General features: G+C 37.8%; 1 protein-coding gene across 5 annotated transcripts in view; it reads left to right on the top strand.

Moving 5' to 3' along the window:
• The window catches only part of LOC139121180 (histone-lysine N-methyltransferase ASH1L-like), a 111,993-nt gene extending 95,472 nt beyond the window's left edge, over nucleotides 1-16,521 (top strand). For 2 of the 5 annotated variants that reach the window (XM_070685863.1, XM_070685866.1), the window contains exons 11-24: nucleotides 969-1,176; nucleotides 1,659-1,794; nucleotides 2,554-2,692; nucleotides 3,088-3,194; nucleotides 4,425-4,511; nucleotides 4,930-5,020; nucleotides 5,574-5,718; nucleotides 6,796-6,880; nucleotides 7,378-7,465; nucleotides 10,193-10,359; nucleotides 11,103-11,146; nucleotides 11,580-11,657; nucleotides 12,234-12,376; nucleotides 13,186-16,521. In XM_070685863.1, coding sequence (XP_070541964.1) covers nucleotides 969-1,176; nucleotides 1,659-1,794; nucleotides 2,554-2,692; nucleotides 3,088-3,194; nucleotides 4,425-4,511; nucleotides 4,930-5,020; nucleotides 5,574-5,718; nucleotides 6,796-6,880; nucleotides 7,378-7,465; nucleotides 10,193-10,359; nucleotides 11,103-11,146; nucleotides 11,580-11,657; nucleotides 12,234-12,376; nucleotides 13,186-13,271 — 1,604 coding nt within the window. In that variant the 3' untranslated portion in view covers nucleotides 13,272-16,521. The remainder of the gene's footprint in view (nucleotides 1-968; nucleotides 1,177-1,658; nucleotides 1,795-2,553; nucleotides 2,693-3,087; nucleotides 3,195-4,424; nucleotides 4,512-4,929; nucleotides 5,021-5,573; nucleotides 5,719-6,795; nucleotides 6,881-7,377; nucleotides 7,466-10,192; nucleotides 10,360-11,102; nucleotides 11,147-11,579; nucleotides 11,658-12,233; nucleotides 12,377-13,185) is intronic. The other 3 variants (XM_070685864.1, XM_070685867.1, XM_070685865.1) reach the window with 2 other exon arrangements.
• The last annotated feature ends 1,553 nt before the right edge of the window (nucleotides 16,522-18,074 follow it).

Raw genomic sequence — 18,074 nt, forward strand, 5'->3', positions numbered from 1 at the left:
AGACCAGGAACTTGATGTATCTGTGCTAAAGTAGCAAGGGAAAAGACTTGAGATGTCAGAAATAATGATGAGAATAAAGTTAAGATTTTTCCTGACTTTTCCGATAATTGTACCATTGTATTTGAGAGGTAAAATGTCTTGTGGTATGAGAGTATTGGTGTAATTCCCTGTGAAGTGACTTGATGTCATTTGGAAAGAGGGAGAAAAGTTAGCCTGGTTAGATGTTTCTGACAAGTCTATAGTAGGTATTACATCTGTTCTCTGATATCCAGTGCAGTATCAGTGAATTTGAGATAAAAACTGTTAATGATTTGATTCAGAGTGACTGTTGTGAAAAACCTCCCTTGTCAAGGAGTGCTGTAAGTGTTCAATAGCTTGACCAAAATGATCTATATGTCATACTGAATTGTTGGTTTACTCAATACACTTTCCAACCTTTAGCCCTTGTTTTTGCTACTGGGGCAAGTACATGTGTTCATAGTTATAAATGGGCCCTCTTTTCAACACTTCACGACATTGATAGTCATCTGGCCACATGTGATGTAGAAAACCTGCGGTAGATGGATACTTCCATGGCTTTTGTTGCCAGAGAACTTTCACCTTGTTGTAGACTTCACTCGGGGACAGCTAATGGCTCAACAGCTGGCTCGTACACCTGTAGTGAGTTGTTAAGGCTCTATAGTAGCTTCTGTTTGACATATTGCGATGGGAAAAGTGGAGACAGGCTACTGAAAGCTGAATGTCCTTTCAGTGTTTTGCGTTTCACACACAGCTGTTCTGTGTAACCAGAATACATGTGAAAGTGTGTCCACAATATTGTGTTGTTGCATGCTGGTTAACAAAGATGCAGTGAAAACATTGTATGCATATTCTGATGAGGGCGGTGAGTTTGGAACACCAGCTGTAGTCTCTCACACCCCTGGATTAACTCATTCTGTATCTCTGTGCTGTCTCATTTGCCCTCACAGATGTTTTCATGGCCCAGTTCACTGCCCTCAAGACGTCCCGTTCTGTGAAGACCAGGCGACTGGCTGCCGCAGAGGAAAACATCGAGGTGACGAAGATTGCCAAGCTGGCCCAGGTCTTCAAGGAGATCTTCAGCATTGTCTGTGAGGTCAAAGACCAGGATGGACACCTTATCGCCACTCCACTCATGAATTTACCCTCCAAGAAAAGGTGAGGCTACACAATTTATTATGTAAAGTCTGCGACAATATTCGTTTGGTATTTTACTTTATGTTCTTCAAAGTATTTGGCAGCATTGCACAGAGCACATTACATAGCGGAACACTGCTATTCAAGAAACTGCCAAGCCTCTGTTTTCTTCAGTCTGCACAATCTACAACTTACACTTGCATGTTAGGGCAAGTCCAATCTATCTTTTAGACATGTTGAAACTACTGTGTGTACCACCCTTGGATCATAATTACTGTTATCCTTGTCATCATCAACAACATTTCAATCATTTATGATCATGATGGTCATCATCATCATCACCACTGATATCACTATCACTGCTATTATCCCCACCCCATCATCTTCACCACCACCACAACAACAAACATCATCATCGTATTTCGCCTGTCGACTTTTTTTTTTCACTGTCATCAAATACATCACTTTTGCCGCTATTTGTCGCTCATGGCGATGTCCCTCAGCAGGAATCTGGACTACTACGAGAAGATCACCGACCCGATAGACCTGAACACGGTGGAGCAGAATATCATGACAGGACAGTACAAAACAGTGGAAGCCTTTGAAGAGGATATCATGAGGGTACTGAGGAATGCTGAGGTAAGCTAGATTTGTTTGTAAATCCACAGTGGTAGTCATTGTAATTTGCCATGTTAAAGATATTATAATGAAAGTGATAGCATCATGATGTACTATGATTAACCCTTTAAATGCCAAAGTTTATTTCCGTTGCCCTAATAAAATATACCTCTGTCAATTTTTGTCAGATTTTTGCCAAAATTTTGCTAAGAAACTGTGGCCAATGAAATGTCGTGTTCATGTGGTCCAAAATTATCAAAAAAAATTACAGAAAAGTTCATAAAACTTGGTAAAATGTTGCATAAAATTTTGGTTGGAAAAAATACAGCACTCAAAGGGTTATTAAACAAGTTTGTCTTCATTATCAAAATTTGTTCACATCATCAAAATTTGTCCACATTATCAAAATTTGTCTACATTATCAAAATTTGTCCACATTATCAAAAAGTCCACTATTTCCATAATTCTGAAAAAGAGATAAAGATTTCTTTCAACTAAAATATTGTACAGGTGTATTGTGTGTTTTTGCTTCATATTGAACTATTCCTTTTTTTTGATGACTTTGTTAAACAGTACATGCATGAAAAGTTCATTTCCTGCACTTAGCAATCAATAATGAAGTACATTTTGTCTTTGGCTCAGTCATTTCCTGCTTGCTTCAGTGTTCATTTCTTATTTGTAATGAGCCAGGGACAATCTATAAAACAAATTTGCTCCTTGCGATTTGTTACATGTTTGAAGAAGTCTCATTTGAATTATGTAAATATTTAACCCAAACAGAAATACAATGGTAAGAAATCTGAGATGGGTAAAGACGTAGGCAAACTCAGGAAAAGCTACCAGACTGCCAAGTCAGATGTACAGTATCAGTTAGAGGAGATCCTTGGGGAGGGATCCATCGACGGAGACTCTAATACAGGTATGGTATCAAGTGAAAATTCATCCTTCTACTGATGGGGTTCACCTTTTACTTCCAACAAAGGTGTTCGATCCACTTTCTCAAAAATCATTTCGGGAGCTGCCACCCCTGTATCAGTGTAATCAATACATTCCAGCCTCACTATAAAACAAGATTATCCCATCATGAAGATCAAAGGGCGGCGTTTCAAAGCTACTTGCGAAGTATATGTTTCCACTCTGTCATAGGAGATCATGATGTGGATGTTTACACGTCAAGGACTCTGTGTAGCTATGTATTTCTTATGGAAAAGCTTACTTCAGCCACTGAACAAATACAGTCATACTAAAACAAAAGGAAGAAAAAAGCTGTGAAATTATCCTGACACAGAAACTGTAATATTTTGTGTTTGCTAGATTGTCGAGAGAAACAGGAGGAAGAAGAAGAGGAGGAAGAGGTGATTCGATGTCTGTGTGGTCTCTACAATGATGAAGGATTGATGATACAGTGTGACAAATGCCTGGTAAGTCTTTCAACATTCCGGGATATTCCATCCATTTTATGGGATTCATGTGGGCATTGTGTTGGTCTGGAAAACAAAATCTTCTGAAGTTTATACCACACAGCAAAGGTGTAGAGATAAACAGATAGATGCATACCACAGAGCAAGTTTTTATATTGAAAAAATCAAATTATCTCAAACTGCTGAACACTTTGATGAAGTTTGCTTTCAGATTTCCATGTTGACTGCAGAGATAAATAGAAAATAACAGCAAAACAGGGTGTCAGACATTTTTAGTGTTTTAGCTCAAGCTGAGGGAGGACAAAGCTAAAACCTGTTCATCCCTCAAGCCCTGTAAACAGGTCCACAATCGCCGCTGATAACAATGGGATTGGATCAAACCATGGTGGCTATAGGGTTAACAGAGATTTGTAAGATTAATAATTGTGTTGGTGAATTTTCTGACAACAAGGTAATGTTTATGTGTTCACAATATTTAACCCTTTGAGTGCCAAAGTCAATTTTTGTTGCCTTTAGAAATATAACGCAAACAATTTTTCCAAAGTTTCAGATCAAGACAATGTTTCTTCAGATTTCCCTACATTTAGATCAAAAACTGTAGCCCTTGAAAATCTTTGTCCATTTGCTCCAAAATTTATCATAGTAATTACGAAAAGTTCATAAACGTTGGTAAAATGTTGCACTAGAATTTTGGAGGGAAAAAATAGTACAGCACTCAAAGGGTTAATCACTTTCAGTCAGGTGGGATCATATAAGGTAACATGAGCCTCAAACTTGAAAGACTTAAACTTTTGCTCAAATTTTCAGTAGGAAACTTAAATAATTCCCCTTTGAAATCAAAAATAAAAACCAAAGGTCACCGTGGAAAATTTGGTACAAGAGAAACAAATTACCAAATATTTACTGACTCTTGAAATTCAAAATGGCCGCCATACCTGTGTTCATTCTATGGAGAAAACTATTTTTTTCGATTTCCACAAAAGTAAGTTGATAAAAATTTTACTCCACAAGCTTCATAAGCTTAAAAATGAGCATGCTCAAGTGCTAGACCACAAAATCTTGTAAAAATTTGAAGGTCTGAATATAAATCTGTCCCGAGGGGCATTCTAGCTACCTTAAGGCTAGGTAGCATTTCCCCACCTCACCATATGGAGTGAAAACTCTAATTATAACGGGTTGCTGATGACGTTCGACATAACAAGCTCTTGTGTGTTGATTCTCTGATAACAGGTATGGCAACATTGTGACTGCGTGGGTGTATCAGGAAGTGTTGAACATTATTTGTGTGAACAGTGTGAACCAAGGCATGTACCTCAGGTAAGAACCTGTGTGATTTTTGGGATAGTCTTTATTCAGTTAAGAAGAAAACAAATGTGAAAATCCCTGGAAGTTGTGGCGAAACGTATGACTTGGCTTGCCAGGGTTCACCAGGAGGGAATCTATCAAGATAAGGCCACCCTGTTGTTTTAATGTCAGAAACTAAATAGCTACAGTTTGCAGCAACATGCAGAAATTAAAAGCAAGATTTTCTGACCATAAAGTATTTAGAGCCATGAAGGAATTAATTTGTGATTCAGACATGGCAATCATCCAAAATGTATAATCATAACAAATCCTCTGGGTGGCTTTTTTTTTGAAAAGTCAATTTTTTAATCTTTCCTTGTTTGTGTAATCTGCTGTTCATGAAATTGCGCATGTCTTGGTGTTTGACATGAAGTGTTCTTGTACATGACAGGAAATCTGTATGGTGCCTCAGCCACACTACGCCACGCCAGGCTGTATCTATTACCTGTGCCTTATGCGAGACGACCTCAAGGTCAAACAAGGTGAGCGAACCACGTTGATGAGTTCAGCGTTGTCTTCAAATATGTCAGTGGGAAGTCCACCTCCAGGAGGCAGAGTGACAGGAGTAATGAGAGAGCGTTCTCAAACTATATTCAACATGAAATGTTGATGGATATACATTACAGAAGATTAGACAGAGAAACCCTGGAACATACATGTTTATTTGTGTGTTAAAATTTCCTCCAGTGCATAACGGCACTGTACATCCCTGGTGGCAAGGGATCAGATATTGAAAGCCTGTGAAATTAGCTGCATTCACTGGAATTGTGATTGAGTTAAACTAATTAAATCACCCATGTATACACCACATTTCATCTCTCAAGAAACATAAAGCTTTAAAAAATGAGAAAAGCAGGCCCAGAAATGTAAAGCAAGCAATGTTATAGATTAGTGGCACTGATTAAAAAGGAAAATGTTCAAGTCAAATGTTATCATTCCCGGCCGATTGGGAAAAGATTAAATTTTTATGGAATGGATGATGAAGGAATAGGTCATTCCAGATGTCTTATCGCTGTGACCTTATTTCCATTGCAGGTGATTGTGTTTATCTGATCCATGATAACTCTCAACGACGTAATCCCGATGGTACGCCCATGCGCGCATCGGCCAGGATCTCATCAAATATCAGTCGCGATAAGCTGGATGTCTTCAGAGTGGAAAAACTCTGGAAAAATGAAAAGTAAGATCTACATTTTAATGAACATTTGACTTTTTTTTTCTGCTTGGTCAAATGGGATGACAAGTTTGCTATTTCCACAGACCGTCATTGTGTAATTTTTCAGTTTCTTTTTGATTTTGGGACTGGATATTAATCTCTGTTTTTGTGAACTTTTATCACATTTTAACTGAAGAAATTAACTAACAGCACCAATGTAACACAATTTATGCATATTTACCCACATCATACATTTTTTTCAAAAAACTATTTATCATTGGATGAAGCATGTTTTTCGATAGAATAATAATTAAACTCTTTGTACTGGCATGAAAATTTGATGCTTGTTTTAAGTCCACTTTTCCTGCAGTGTCATTGAAAAGCCAGCCAGTGTAGCAATGTAATTTTTACGCCCATACATTCATGCTGTATTTCTGAAAAATTTTGTAGTTTTATTTCTATCTCCTCAGTGCACGTATAGCTAATCCAGTCGACGGTGAAATTTTCCCTTGACATTTTTTTTCTTCAGTGCTGAAATGACTCGCACGAATGTTTAATTGTGTTACCCGTAGTAATCCCATTTAATGCAACTTTGGAGTATGTACTCTGCTTAATGTCTAGACTACAGTGTAAGGTTCTTCTGTGTGACTCGTCTAGTGAACACGGTCAAGCCATATCGGCTTTTCGTCTGGCGCCTTTCAGTGTTGACTTGAAGAGAAAGAGAGGAAAAAAAATATCTCTTGGGAAACATTGAAACAATTTCTACGTACTGAATATGTGTACAGTCTGTGTTTTATCAAGTAGCCAACAAAGGCAAAGCTGAAGTTGCTTGTTCTCTTGATGGTGGCCATTACTGCATGCAGTATGTTTGTTTGAATAAAAACTTTTCAATGTAGTTTCAATCTCCTGGCTATACTAGAAAGAAAAAAGTTATATACACAGTTCATATTTAATATACCAAATCAGTGATGTTACATGCCAATACCTTGAAATCTGCTTTCATGAGGTACAAGTGACAAACTTTAATCATCAACATTTTTTTTTTTTTTTTTTTTTTTCCTCTTCTGATTGAAACTGTTACTTTCAATTGTTCATTTTTAGGGGAGACCGCTTCGCCTTCGGTCATCATTACTTCCGACCCCATGAGACTCACCATACGCCGTCCAGAAAGTTCTATCATAATGAGGTAAGAGAAATTATCAGTGCATAAACCACAAAGAAATACTCTCAAAACATCTGTTCAGCCACATACATTTTTACCCAATAAAAAACTTAAAAAACAAAATGTTATCAGTGCATCAGTATTTGTACCTGGAAATTAAATCTCTGATACTAATCAATGCAAATGTAATATATTTACAAAATTTCAGGAGTCAAAATTTAGAGTCCGACACCATTTTGTTATATGACACATTTTCTGGTAGCATTTTTTACTCAAAACATTTTCCCGTTCTTTTTATAAATTTTTTCATCAACTTTCAAAATTTGACCTGTCATGAAAATGAGTGTCAACTCAGGTAAAAAAATGACAAAGAAAATAAATTATTGAGCAGATGTGCGTGAAATTGGATTGTGAAAAAAAAATTGGATTGTGATTGCTAGATTCACTGTCCGTGAAATATATTTGTGGTTGGTGCTGGTAAATCATTTATGGAGAATTTTATGCCCTCGTTTCTGTTTTAGCTGTTTCGTGTGCCTCTCTATGAGATTATTCCACTTGAAGCCATCGTTGGGTTGTGCTGCGTGATGGATCTCTACACTTACTGCAAAGGTATGTTCAAAAAAAAATTCAGTAAATTCTCAGTTGGATTTGAACTCACAACGTACAGCACCCAGTCACCTAGCGAAGACACCACAGTATGTCACAAAATTGATAGCACAAGTATGATTGATGCTTGTAGGAATGATTTGATGTTTGACTGTTTCTTGTCAAGAGAAAGTACATAATATCCTTCAGGGAAAAAAAATTGTATCATTAGAGAATTTTTAAGTTGTCTTTATGTGCCTAGTTTTGTAAATCAGAGCATGTTTTCTCTTGTTTGTTGAGAAAAAAGTTATTGTGACATAATTGTCGACACATTTTTGTACAGCACTTGACAGAGTTGTATATCCATGGTTTGGCATAGCATGCTATGGTTATAACTGCATTATTTGTATGAAATGTGGGTGGTTTTGTAATCTAATTCGTATACAGCATATGTTGATTGTAAGCCCAGGGTTTTGTACAGTGTGTTGTTAGAGCCCTTCCATTGTTGGGAATTAAAGCGGTGTGATGGGCTTTCTTTTGATCGAGGTAATCAAGCGTATTCAAATGAAATAAAAAGTACACGGGGAAAAGGGTGAATTATCACACACACAAGACCCATCTCAAAGAGGTATTAATCCACTGACAGTGAGATAGGGTATTACACTAATAAAACATTTACAGTAGACCGTGCACGCCTCATGAAATCCTTTGCAGAGATTACCTGATAAATATCGGGGCAAGGAACAGCGCTGTAATTCGCCTTGCTCCCATGTGATCGCACAGAGACTAAGCAGCTAAGTACGATGGCTCAACCCCTTCAAAGCTGGTCAGATATCAGCGCTAACTGCCGCGTGAAAATTGATGACCAGTCGTTGGCGTGCTGGCAAGTTTAATGAGATGCGCGGGGCTGCTCTCATCTCCCGGCGGTTATGCCGTAGCGAGGTAAATTGAAAGGTGGCTCTGTTAGCGTCATTAAAAGCGCTTCTCGCCGTTTTTCGTTTCTTGGGGGTCAGATTTCCAGAAGTGAAATGTTATTTTGAAGGTCAATTAACAGAAACGGCCGTAAACGAGCTTTGGGCTGCAAAACGGCGATAACATCTCCGAACACCCAGCTTACATTTAACCACTTGACCTGTGACAAGTAGAATCCCCAAGTAATTTTCAAAAAGCTGACATTGATAGATCCTGATGGAGGAGTTCACTCTGGCTGTGCTAATATCTGTGATCACCTCAAAACCAACCTTCCCTCTTGGAAAAAAAAAGCCCTCGATAAGGAAAATCTACCGTTCAAATAGGCATATCCATCATTCAATAGAATGGGAGTAAACCGCCTTGCAGATGACAGATAACAACCCCATAATCGTTTTTTACACAAATTCAAATTCCTTGTGTCCTCGCATTGGTATTCATCACATCAGATTGCTCAATCTGGGTCAATTGCCGTTCAGGTATTTAGCGTTTTTCAAACTGACAGCCTTATTAAGTAAACCGATATTCCGATAAGTCCGGATAAAGTCATTACGGAATTTATTTTATCATTTGTATGTTTGTTACTGTCATTTGTAGTCCATAGCTTCAAACATAATAACCGTAAATTAAATTTATGTCCGATACTGGGGATCTCGAAATCAGAATAAAATGATGCGGGGGATGTTTTATTGCTCTGTTACTCGAACTCTAAAATATATTGTGATATTGAGTGGGATCAGATGTTTTGGATAGTTTAAGTGACTGAATTAATTTCAAAGGGGATGTGTGTGTGTGTCTGATGGCAATGATAAAGCTCTTAAATGTATGTTTCTCACATTAGTATTACGTGCTTTAAGAAACTGAGGTCAGCAGCAAATAGTCTAATAAAAGTAAACTCAATCAGGTTTTGTGTCTCAAAATAGAAAATGGAGGCAGTAGCAGGGACATTAATCAACGTGTACTTGTTGTTTTGAAAATTTAATGAATTTTTTGTTGCAGTCGGGCGTTTGCTTTGCTCGAGAGACGTACTAGTGTGAAAAGTGTGACATCACGGCGTGCAGTGAGATTTTCAATCCTTGAATTATTGATGTGTTTACTTTCACTGTATGTGTTGAAGTAATATGCCTGTAAGCCGAGTGAAAGCAAAGCCCAGAGACAACAGAGAACTCTATACGCCTCCTCTACGCAAACAGAATGAGTGAAAAATGACCTCAATTATGCTACCAAAATGAAAAATGAAATGGAAAGACTGTGTGTGTGTCTTAAGTATGCGTACCCAGCCTTTAACCCTTTCACCACCATGGTTTGTCCCAAATCCATTGTTTTCTATGGTTAAGTTGGACCCGTATACAGGGAACTGGGGGTGAGAGGGTTAAATCACGGTCCTTGAATGTCTACAATGCTTGTACAACAAAGTATACTTTATGTGTTCAGTGTTCGCAATCACTGACTGCCAGTCTGCCCTTTAACAAAGGCATCTTTCTGAAAACTGCATCAGCCCTATATATTTATATGTAAACCAAAAAATTTTCTTGTGTCACGGGCAATTTGTTTGTGTCGTTGCGTGTCATATTGGCTTTGATAGAGGGCACACCGCTGAATGCTCAAATCTGCCATGCTTTAGCCCCTTCACCCATCCCCCCCCCCCCCCCCCCCAATCCAGTTTTCCTGTGTGGTATTCCAAATTTACCATGGAAAACAATAGTGCCTTGTCAAACTTACATAGTGAAAGCCTATACATGGCAACTCAGGCTGTGATTTGTTTATCAACTTTCTTTGAAGGCAAACCTATCGGATACAAAGAACAGGACACATACATCTGTGAGTACCGTCTGGACAAAACTGCCCACCTGTTCTACCCCATCGGCAAGACACGATATCCAGTGTGTACCAAGTCCTATGCTTTTGAGAAGTTTGAGAAGAAAATCTGGCCGAAGAAGACCTACTCGGTGAGTGGGATTATCTCACATATAGTTTTGTAACTTTTTGGCTTTTCCATGCAAGACCTAAACGCCCACCTTCTGCTATGGAATACACTAAGAGTTGTGCCGGACTGGTGGTCACTAAATGCTATTCATGTATGTACAGAATGATGTAATGTCAGAAAGAATCCTCGAGATTTTTGCAGTGAAGCCGTGTTACCTACTTGGCTCCAGGGCATTTTAATTTAACATGTGAACAGCTTGCGGTACTTTTCCATAATGGTTGTAATTCCAATTTAAACCTGCAACCCCAAAAGTCAGTGAAACTAAGAGAAAATGAAATAGAATTATTTGATGAAAGATGTTGAACAGAATCTACCTGAAGACAGATTGAGTAATACATGTATGTAGAATTCTAGAATGTTCTAGAGGAGACTGAATTTAATAATTTCTGTAACTTGTTTACATCAGGATATTTACACACAGATGAGCTAGCCTGTCAAGTCAATGCTCATGCAATAAATTATATTCAAACTTTTCCAGGAAAGTTTTAAATATTTTTTTCAAATTAACAAAAACAGTGGAAGCTAGGTCCCTGTGTACAAAACATCCTTGTCAAAGTAAGCTGTAGAAATTCATGAAATTCTGCCACGCCAGAAGTTAATTTTCTGAATTACACTCTCAGAATGTGCAGGCTTTGTATAGATATTTTTTCAGTACATCAGACAAAGTTTATTCTATTTCTTACACTGTACATGGTCATTTTGCAGCCTCATTATGTTCCGGAACATTTCAGAAGAGGGTACGGAGGAAGGTGAGTTAACGTTGTTGATACGCAAAAAGCAATTTGTCCATCAGGTCTCATTTCCTCAATAAAAAGAGAAATACACTCAATAAAGACAAAGTAATGAAGCACTGACTGTAAAAATCATGATTTCAGATTCAGATTTTACTGTAACTGAACCTGACGTGTGGAATGCACTTCAAAAAAGTGCAATAATCAATTTATATGATTTCTCCCCCTCCAAAAAATTTGAATCACCAAAATTTGTTTGTTTTAGGACACACTATATACATATTGCTCAAAATTATTTCCTCAAATTAAATTGACACATCCCCTCGCAAAGCAAAAATAATTTAAAGGTTGTGTAGGCCTATTTTTGTAATTCAAATTGTCAGAAATGTAGAGGATAGCTATGATGTTTATGCGGTACAGTAATTCGTAGTTACATTGTTATGATTGACAGGCCAACATGGAAATCAGACCGGTCGTCCAACAAAGAAGAGAACCAAGACCAAGCAAATGATGATAAAGATGCCAAGAGGTAAGGCACAGATTTGGAGTCTTTACACTCAGATGAACAGAATACCAAAATGTGTCGGTCTGCTACAGTAGAAGTGTCCCTAATCTGTCCAACTTTAATGAGATTCTATCAGGCGTTGCTGGGAGATATTTACTTTGCGTAACATAGCAGCAGAAAATGATTTCACACGTCAGCTGTTAACATTACCCTGAACTCTTCCAAGAAAAGGGAACAAAATAGCTGATAAGCTCGACTGCACACTGGCACGGCCAGCTACTGTAACAATCAGCAGTTGCTAGAAAATAATGATAAGGTGTCGTTTTCAGTACGTAGGCAGCTGAACACATAAAAGCCAATGACGTCCCAACGGTATTTCGCATCTTATTCATCAGGAGTTGCCAGGCATCAGGAGACAGGTCTCCATGGTAACCCACATAGCTCATGGCTGCCTTGCGTGCATATAGACAGTGTACTATTCAGGTGATGGAGAGAGAAGCACAGTTCAAAAAAAAAAACAGGAGATAAAAAATTCATTAGTGTCATGAGTTAAGTTTTTTAATCTTTGGTGCTTAAAATTCGGTTTGTTATTGTTCCCAGGGAGGAGGAATCATTGGATGAGAGGACAGAAGAGGAGAAACTGAAAGAGGAGGAAGAAGAGAGAAAGAGTCAAAAGAAGGAGAGATTGAACGGAATCCTGTTGAAACTTTTGTCCAAATTACCTGGTAAACAAGGTAAAGCAGGTGAATGCAGTGCTAATATATTGAATTCAGTCCAGTTGGGAGTCTTGTCCAACTTGGGCCGTGAAATGGATGCCGCAAGACGTGGTAGTTATTTTATCTTAACGGCAGCGACATGAGAGAATACCAAGTTGTCTCTGTGCAAGTATATTGTTGTCTGTGAGTCGCCGTCATCATGCATGTCAAAGGGATGGGGGTCTTCCTGTCTGCGGCTCGGCATATGGGAGACATACAGCGAGCCTGTTCCATCCCTTGTACATATCCAAAATTTTTAAAATGGCGGTTGTACCAAAACTGGTGACCGTGGCTTAAAGCAGCGTCATCCCATACAAAGGAAAGGACGCAACCAAAATTTATTTGGCAAAGTCTTGCAGTGATTGGAAAGCAACAAAACTGATGAACTATGAACATGCATTGAATGCTGAATTTGCTTCACATTTACAAGACATTCATCACCAATTTCTGGGTAGAGGCAATGTTTATCAACAAGAAAGTTGTGTAGCCATAGACAGGATGACAACCTCCCTTTTAGGGGTTTCCATTCATTAGTGTTTGTGTATGTGTGTGTGTGTGTGTGTGTGTGTGTGTGTGTGTGTGTGTGTGTGTGTGTTCTCTCAGTAAAGTGGTCTTGTCTGTGTGTCACAGCATTACGTGAGAATTTGGGTTCCTTTTTAGCAAGCTAGGGAAGCAGGTGGGACAGCCTTACAACCTGAATGGCTCAGTGTATGGGATACACACAAAGAGAACCCTGAGTTATATTTTTAAAGAGTGTCAGATTTTAACTATTATCCATGTATTCTTTATCCTCTCAGCTGTTGATGTTACATATCTATTGGAAGAAGGCTGCGGAAAAAGACAAAGAAAACGACCACCTTTGGCACTTGATGGTTTCTTCTGATCTGCGAAGGAGGGCGTCAGTGTTCTCAACAAAGAACAAGTCGTAATTTGCTGGCTGTAAGATGGCGCATCAGAAGATCACATGACATTGATGATGTGGTACCTGTCAGGATCAGGATCAGATTCACTGAGAGTACAACTCTGAAACTATAACCAGACCAGAAATGAAGAATATTTCAGAAAGACATCCACCAGCATGCTGTGTAGCATGCTGTGTAGCATCTGCTGCTCTGATGGATTCATTTATTTCCCATAGGACAAAAGAAAAAAGTTCTGACAGAGAAAACTGACAGACAGAGAACAATGAACACATTCCTCATTTATGAAGGCAGTCTTACATTTTCTGGCCACATATGAAAAACCAAATCAAGACTTTATTCCAATCAGCCATGTAAAATCCATGCCTGAATTAAATGGACATAGCATCATGGACTTATGTTGTCATTGTTGCTTCGGCTTTTGTCAAAGCCAAACAAATTTCCCGTACCGACCGAGGATTGCATGCGTACAGACATGTGAGGGGGATTTTTTTGAAGGCAAAGAATGCAAATGTACGTGTGACTCACAAGAAGTCATTTTGTCTCAAGTACCGTACTAGGTCAGGTACTCAGAGTCAGAGGGATTGTTAAAAGGAAGATAGACAGTTTTTGGATCAAGGTGATTTGTGTTTTCATGATTCACATCAATGGATGTGTTGAATGGGTGGCAATACATCAGACTAGCAGAGTCTGATATTGTGTAGAGGTAGATAAAAAAGGCTGTAAAAAACTGCACTTCAGAGCGCCAGTTGTGTCGGCAAAACATCTGGTATATTATCAGATGGATGTGGCATGATCATGTCAGAAAAAGGAAAGATTACTTTTTGTTTTTTCTTTTTGTAAGTTTGAGTAGCATATTTTGGCTGATGTTGCCCAAACCAAAGATCTTGTCGCTTTCCACAATCATTTCTGTGGAGACGCGTGCATGGTTTTTCACCTCATCACACAGCATAAGATGCTGGCAGCTAAATAAGAATTATCAACATTGTAACCTGTTCACCCCTATTTCCTGTAAACCGGTCCACACTCACCATTGATAACAATGGGTTTGGGCCAAACCATATTGGTGAAGGGGTTAAATTGAGAAATCTTAAATAATGTAATCTCAATTTTCAAAAGGTTAATTCTCCTTGTTAAGGACAAGAAGGTCAGCACAGACATGGATGGAGAGAATCTTGAGAAAGCTGAAAAGTTGTGTGTTTCATTTCAAATTCTGAGGCAAGGCCCCCAACCTCGTCCGACCACACTACTAAAGAATGTGTACATTTGAAAAAACCTATCAGTGTTTTATAGAGAAATATTATCATGGAGAGATGAAAGCAAGAGAGATAAAAAAGTATTTTTCTGAAACAATTACTCATAGCCTTTACATGAGAAAGAGAATCTGAAACAGTACTGAGATGGATGATTTTATGCCAAGTGCCTTAAAGGCATTGTTGATTGTCAGGGTTGTTTTGAAGCTTCAGGAAAAGAATTTTTCTAAAAAATTCAAGAAAAAAAATCAATAAAAAGGTTTGATCAATTTTTTTGTTTCTCATCCCGGGTATATATATCCATCTGCTTGCATGCTTGTATTGATAATTTTATGTATTGATTTTTTTTTTTCAAAGACATTTCATTTTACATGAACTGTATCAATGTACCGTGACATAAGTATTAATACTCAAAGAGCATTATAGTGAGCTCAGTGAATGTAACGTTGCACAAAATGTGACAGAAAACTGCCGCGACTCACTCCCAGGTTATCTTCACTGGTTACAAACGATATCATTTTGTTTCTTTTTCAAAACAAGAGATTTTACGTTCGTCAGGGTGTTGCTGTATTTTATCAAGCACGTCCCGCTGTAGTTTTTAAATGTATAAAAATGGGAAGAAAAAAATGAATTATGCTGTATAAAGAGTTTTTGTCTCATTAGGGACATGTTTTAGCAGAACAGAAAAAAAAAGAGTGAAAAGAGAGCTCTTTCAGCATTGATGCTAAAACAGTAAATAGTTCTCCATGAAGGAAGGACAACAGATGAAAATATAGTTTCTAATTATGTAGATATATCATAAAGTTGTGATAGCTGTGCTCTGTATTTAAAGGAATCAGAAACTGTTGGCAATTGTAATAGGACATCTTTGGGACATCTAACAGGGCTTTGAAGGCCCGACTTACTAGATCAGATAGACGGTGAAGTTATCTTGTTTTTTTCTTTCAATAGGTGTGAATTTTACCATTAAAAAACCTATTTACTATTCAGGAATTTTTCCGTACTTAATTGAAAAAAAAAATTTCAGAGACGTTGCAAACTGCTATTTTAGCCAAACTGTGATTTCAACTGCTGCTTCAGTCTAAACATTTTACCTAGTGACAGACTATGTTTTTTTCCTAGCTGTCTTTTTAAGTGTCTTCAGTAGAGGAATAAAATTCCTCACTCATCCAACATTTTTCTAGTGAATTTACTCAAATATGGAGAGGAGTTTTCTGATGGCAAGATACAGTGTTTTTTTTCTGTAGATCCTTAGTTGATAAAGAGTGATTATTTTGTATACAGTGATCCGGTGCTAGAGAGACAACTGTTGTATTGAACCAAGAATGTTGTGTTTAGCTAATGTCGAAGTTTAAACTGATGTACAATGCTAAAAGAATGCAGCTATTATTATTCTTGTGCAGTTTATGAATCGTGTAATAGTTCTGATGTAGATTTTAGCTTTTTTCTTAAAAGAAAAAAACTGTACAAGCAGTGAACGATATATAGTTTGAAATCTGTACATATTTCTTTATATGTCAAACTTTTAGTGGAAAAAGAATCGGCTGATATTTTATTGTGTATTCTGTTGTAAGGATTATTTGGAGCCCCTACCACCAACCCTCCCCACCTATCTGATGTCTCACACTGGTACGATCTCTTTTGATTTCATATGGATTTGGGTCAGACCATTTGTGAGGAGGAAGGTAGGAGGTGGAGGGGTGTTGTAGGGGTTCGACACAGTTCTATACTAACGTTAGATTATTGATGAAGCAAACAGAGAGAGAGAGACAAGACCCTTGCATATATTTTGACACATTAAAATATATATGAAGCTTCCCCAGTTGTAAATTATGTAATTATGGCATTACCAAAACAAATCAACGGAACCCTGGATGCAAATGAGGAAATGAAAAAGAAAAGGAAAGAGAAAAAAAATGACTGCGTAAATGTGAATAAAACTCAGCAGAAATATGTAAAACTTGTAGTGGATTTTCGTCATTGGGTTGAGTTGTAACTGTTGTATGTGTCTGTTGACGTCATCGGCATGGTATTGGGAGTGGGAGGACAGATGAAGAGGTGATGTGCCCATCAACTCATTTCCTTCCTCCGCTCTTCCTGAGGTGCAAATCGGAATTTCCTCGGAGAATTCTGGTTTCATTATATCTTTAATACCATCCTCCTAAATCAAATTGAATTGATCATTTGACCTTTCTGCAGTCTCCAGCCGTGCCTGTTTGTGGCTGATGTTAAAGTATACATATACAGAGGCTGTTTTCAGTGATGTTTGGTTCCTGTGTGTTCTTTCAAAGGTGACTACAAGTGTGCCAGTGCTCCTGGAAAATATCCATTTATGAATGTGTGTGTGTGTGTGTGTGTGAACAGTGTCACGTATGGTGTACTATTAGATTGTTAAACCATGTGGTTGGATATGTCTGAAATTTTCGTGATTTGTTTCACATCTGATTTACAAAACGTTCTTCGCTAAAAAACTCATCTGATTCAAGGTCTGAGTTTTAGCATTTATTTGATTTGTTCAGTTTATGACACGAGACATTTCAATTTTATGACAAATGGATAACTACTTATTGATTGTAGTACTTATTGATTGTGAAATCAAAAATGAGAAACGAACCAAAGTAGCTTTGTTATTAATATAATTGCATGCATAAGGATGCAACATACAGTTATATTGCAGATACATTCTTTTGTTGATAGTTCTGGTTTGAAATAATGAAATAAGATAAACAAAACACTACATAAAGATGGAGAGATTCCAGCAAAACGTTTGTACAAAACTTGAAATACACCGTAATGAAAGCACCAGACCTAGGCTTGGCAACGCAACAGTAAGCATGGAATTTACTCTGTTTATGATGGAAGTGTGTCCTGTTGGTAAGTTCATATTACTGTATAAACAGTGTAATGATGACAGATTATCTGTAACTCATCGCAGTTGTCATTACAGACATGTCAGTCAATAGTACACTAGTAGCCGTTTTTTGAAACCAATCCAGGAAATGATATTATAGTTAATTGTAATCTGTGACACCTAACCACACAATTATGGTTTTCGTAACAAATTACCGTTATCATCACTGTAGACCCTGACATGCAGAATTTCTGTTCTGGAAACTGATATTCTCCAGACTGGGAAGCATGAGGGCTCTCTTCAATTACATGTATGAGTGGGCAGGTGGATTATATCAAAAGCTGGAGAGGTCAACTTGATAGCGTGACAACCATCAAATCACGTCATTTTACAGATTGTTTGTCTCATTTGTAGAATGTTTTTTGTAGATGTGTACATGGTCATCTGTAGACATAGCTGTCTGTCGCGTCCATCAACCACAGATCTTGCTGAGTGTTGAGAACTGCAGAGGGCTCCCTTTGAAATGTGGTGTGTGATTTGATGAAACTGCGGCGCCATTATTTTTTTGGCAATGCACCATGGGAAGTAAATATGCTGTCTGTGATATCATGATTGTTTTTTAACCAAACTTTTATTCTAAAACTTCAAAAGTCTAGAACCTT

This window comes from Ptychodera flava, chromosome 21, assembly GCF_041260155.1.
Source record: "Ptychodera flava strain L36383 chromosome 21, AS_Pfla_20210202, whole genome shotgun sequence".
In the NCBI taxonomy this organism is placed as follows: domain Eukaryota; kingdom Metazoa; phylum Hemichordata; class Enteropneusta; family Ptychoderidae; genus Ptychodera; species Ptychodera flava.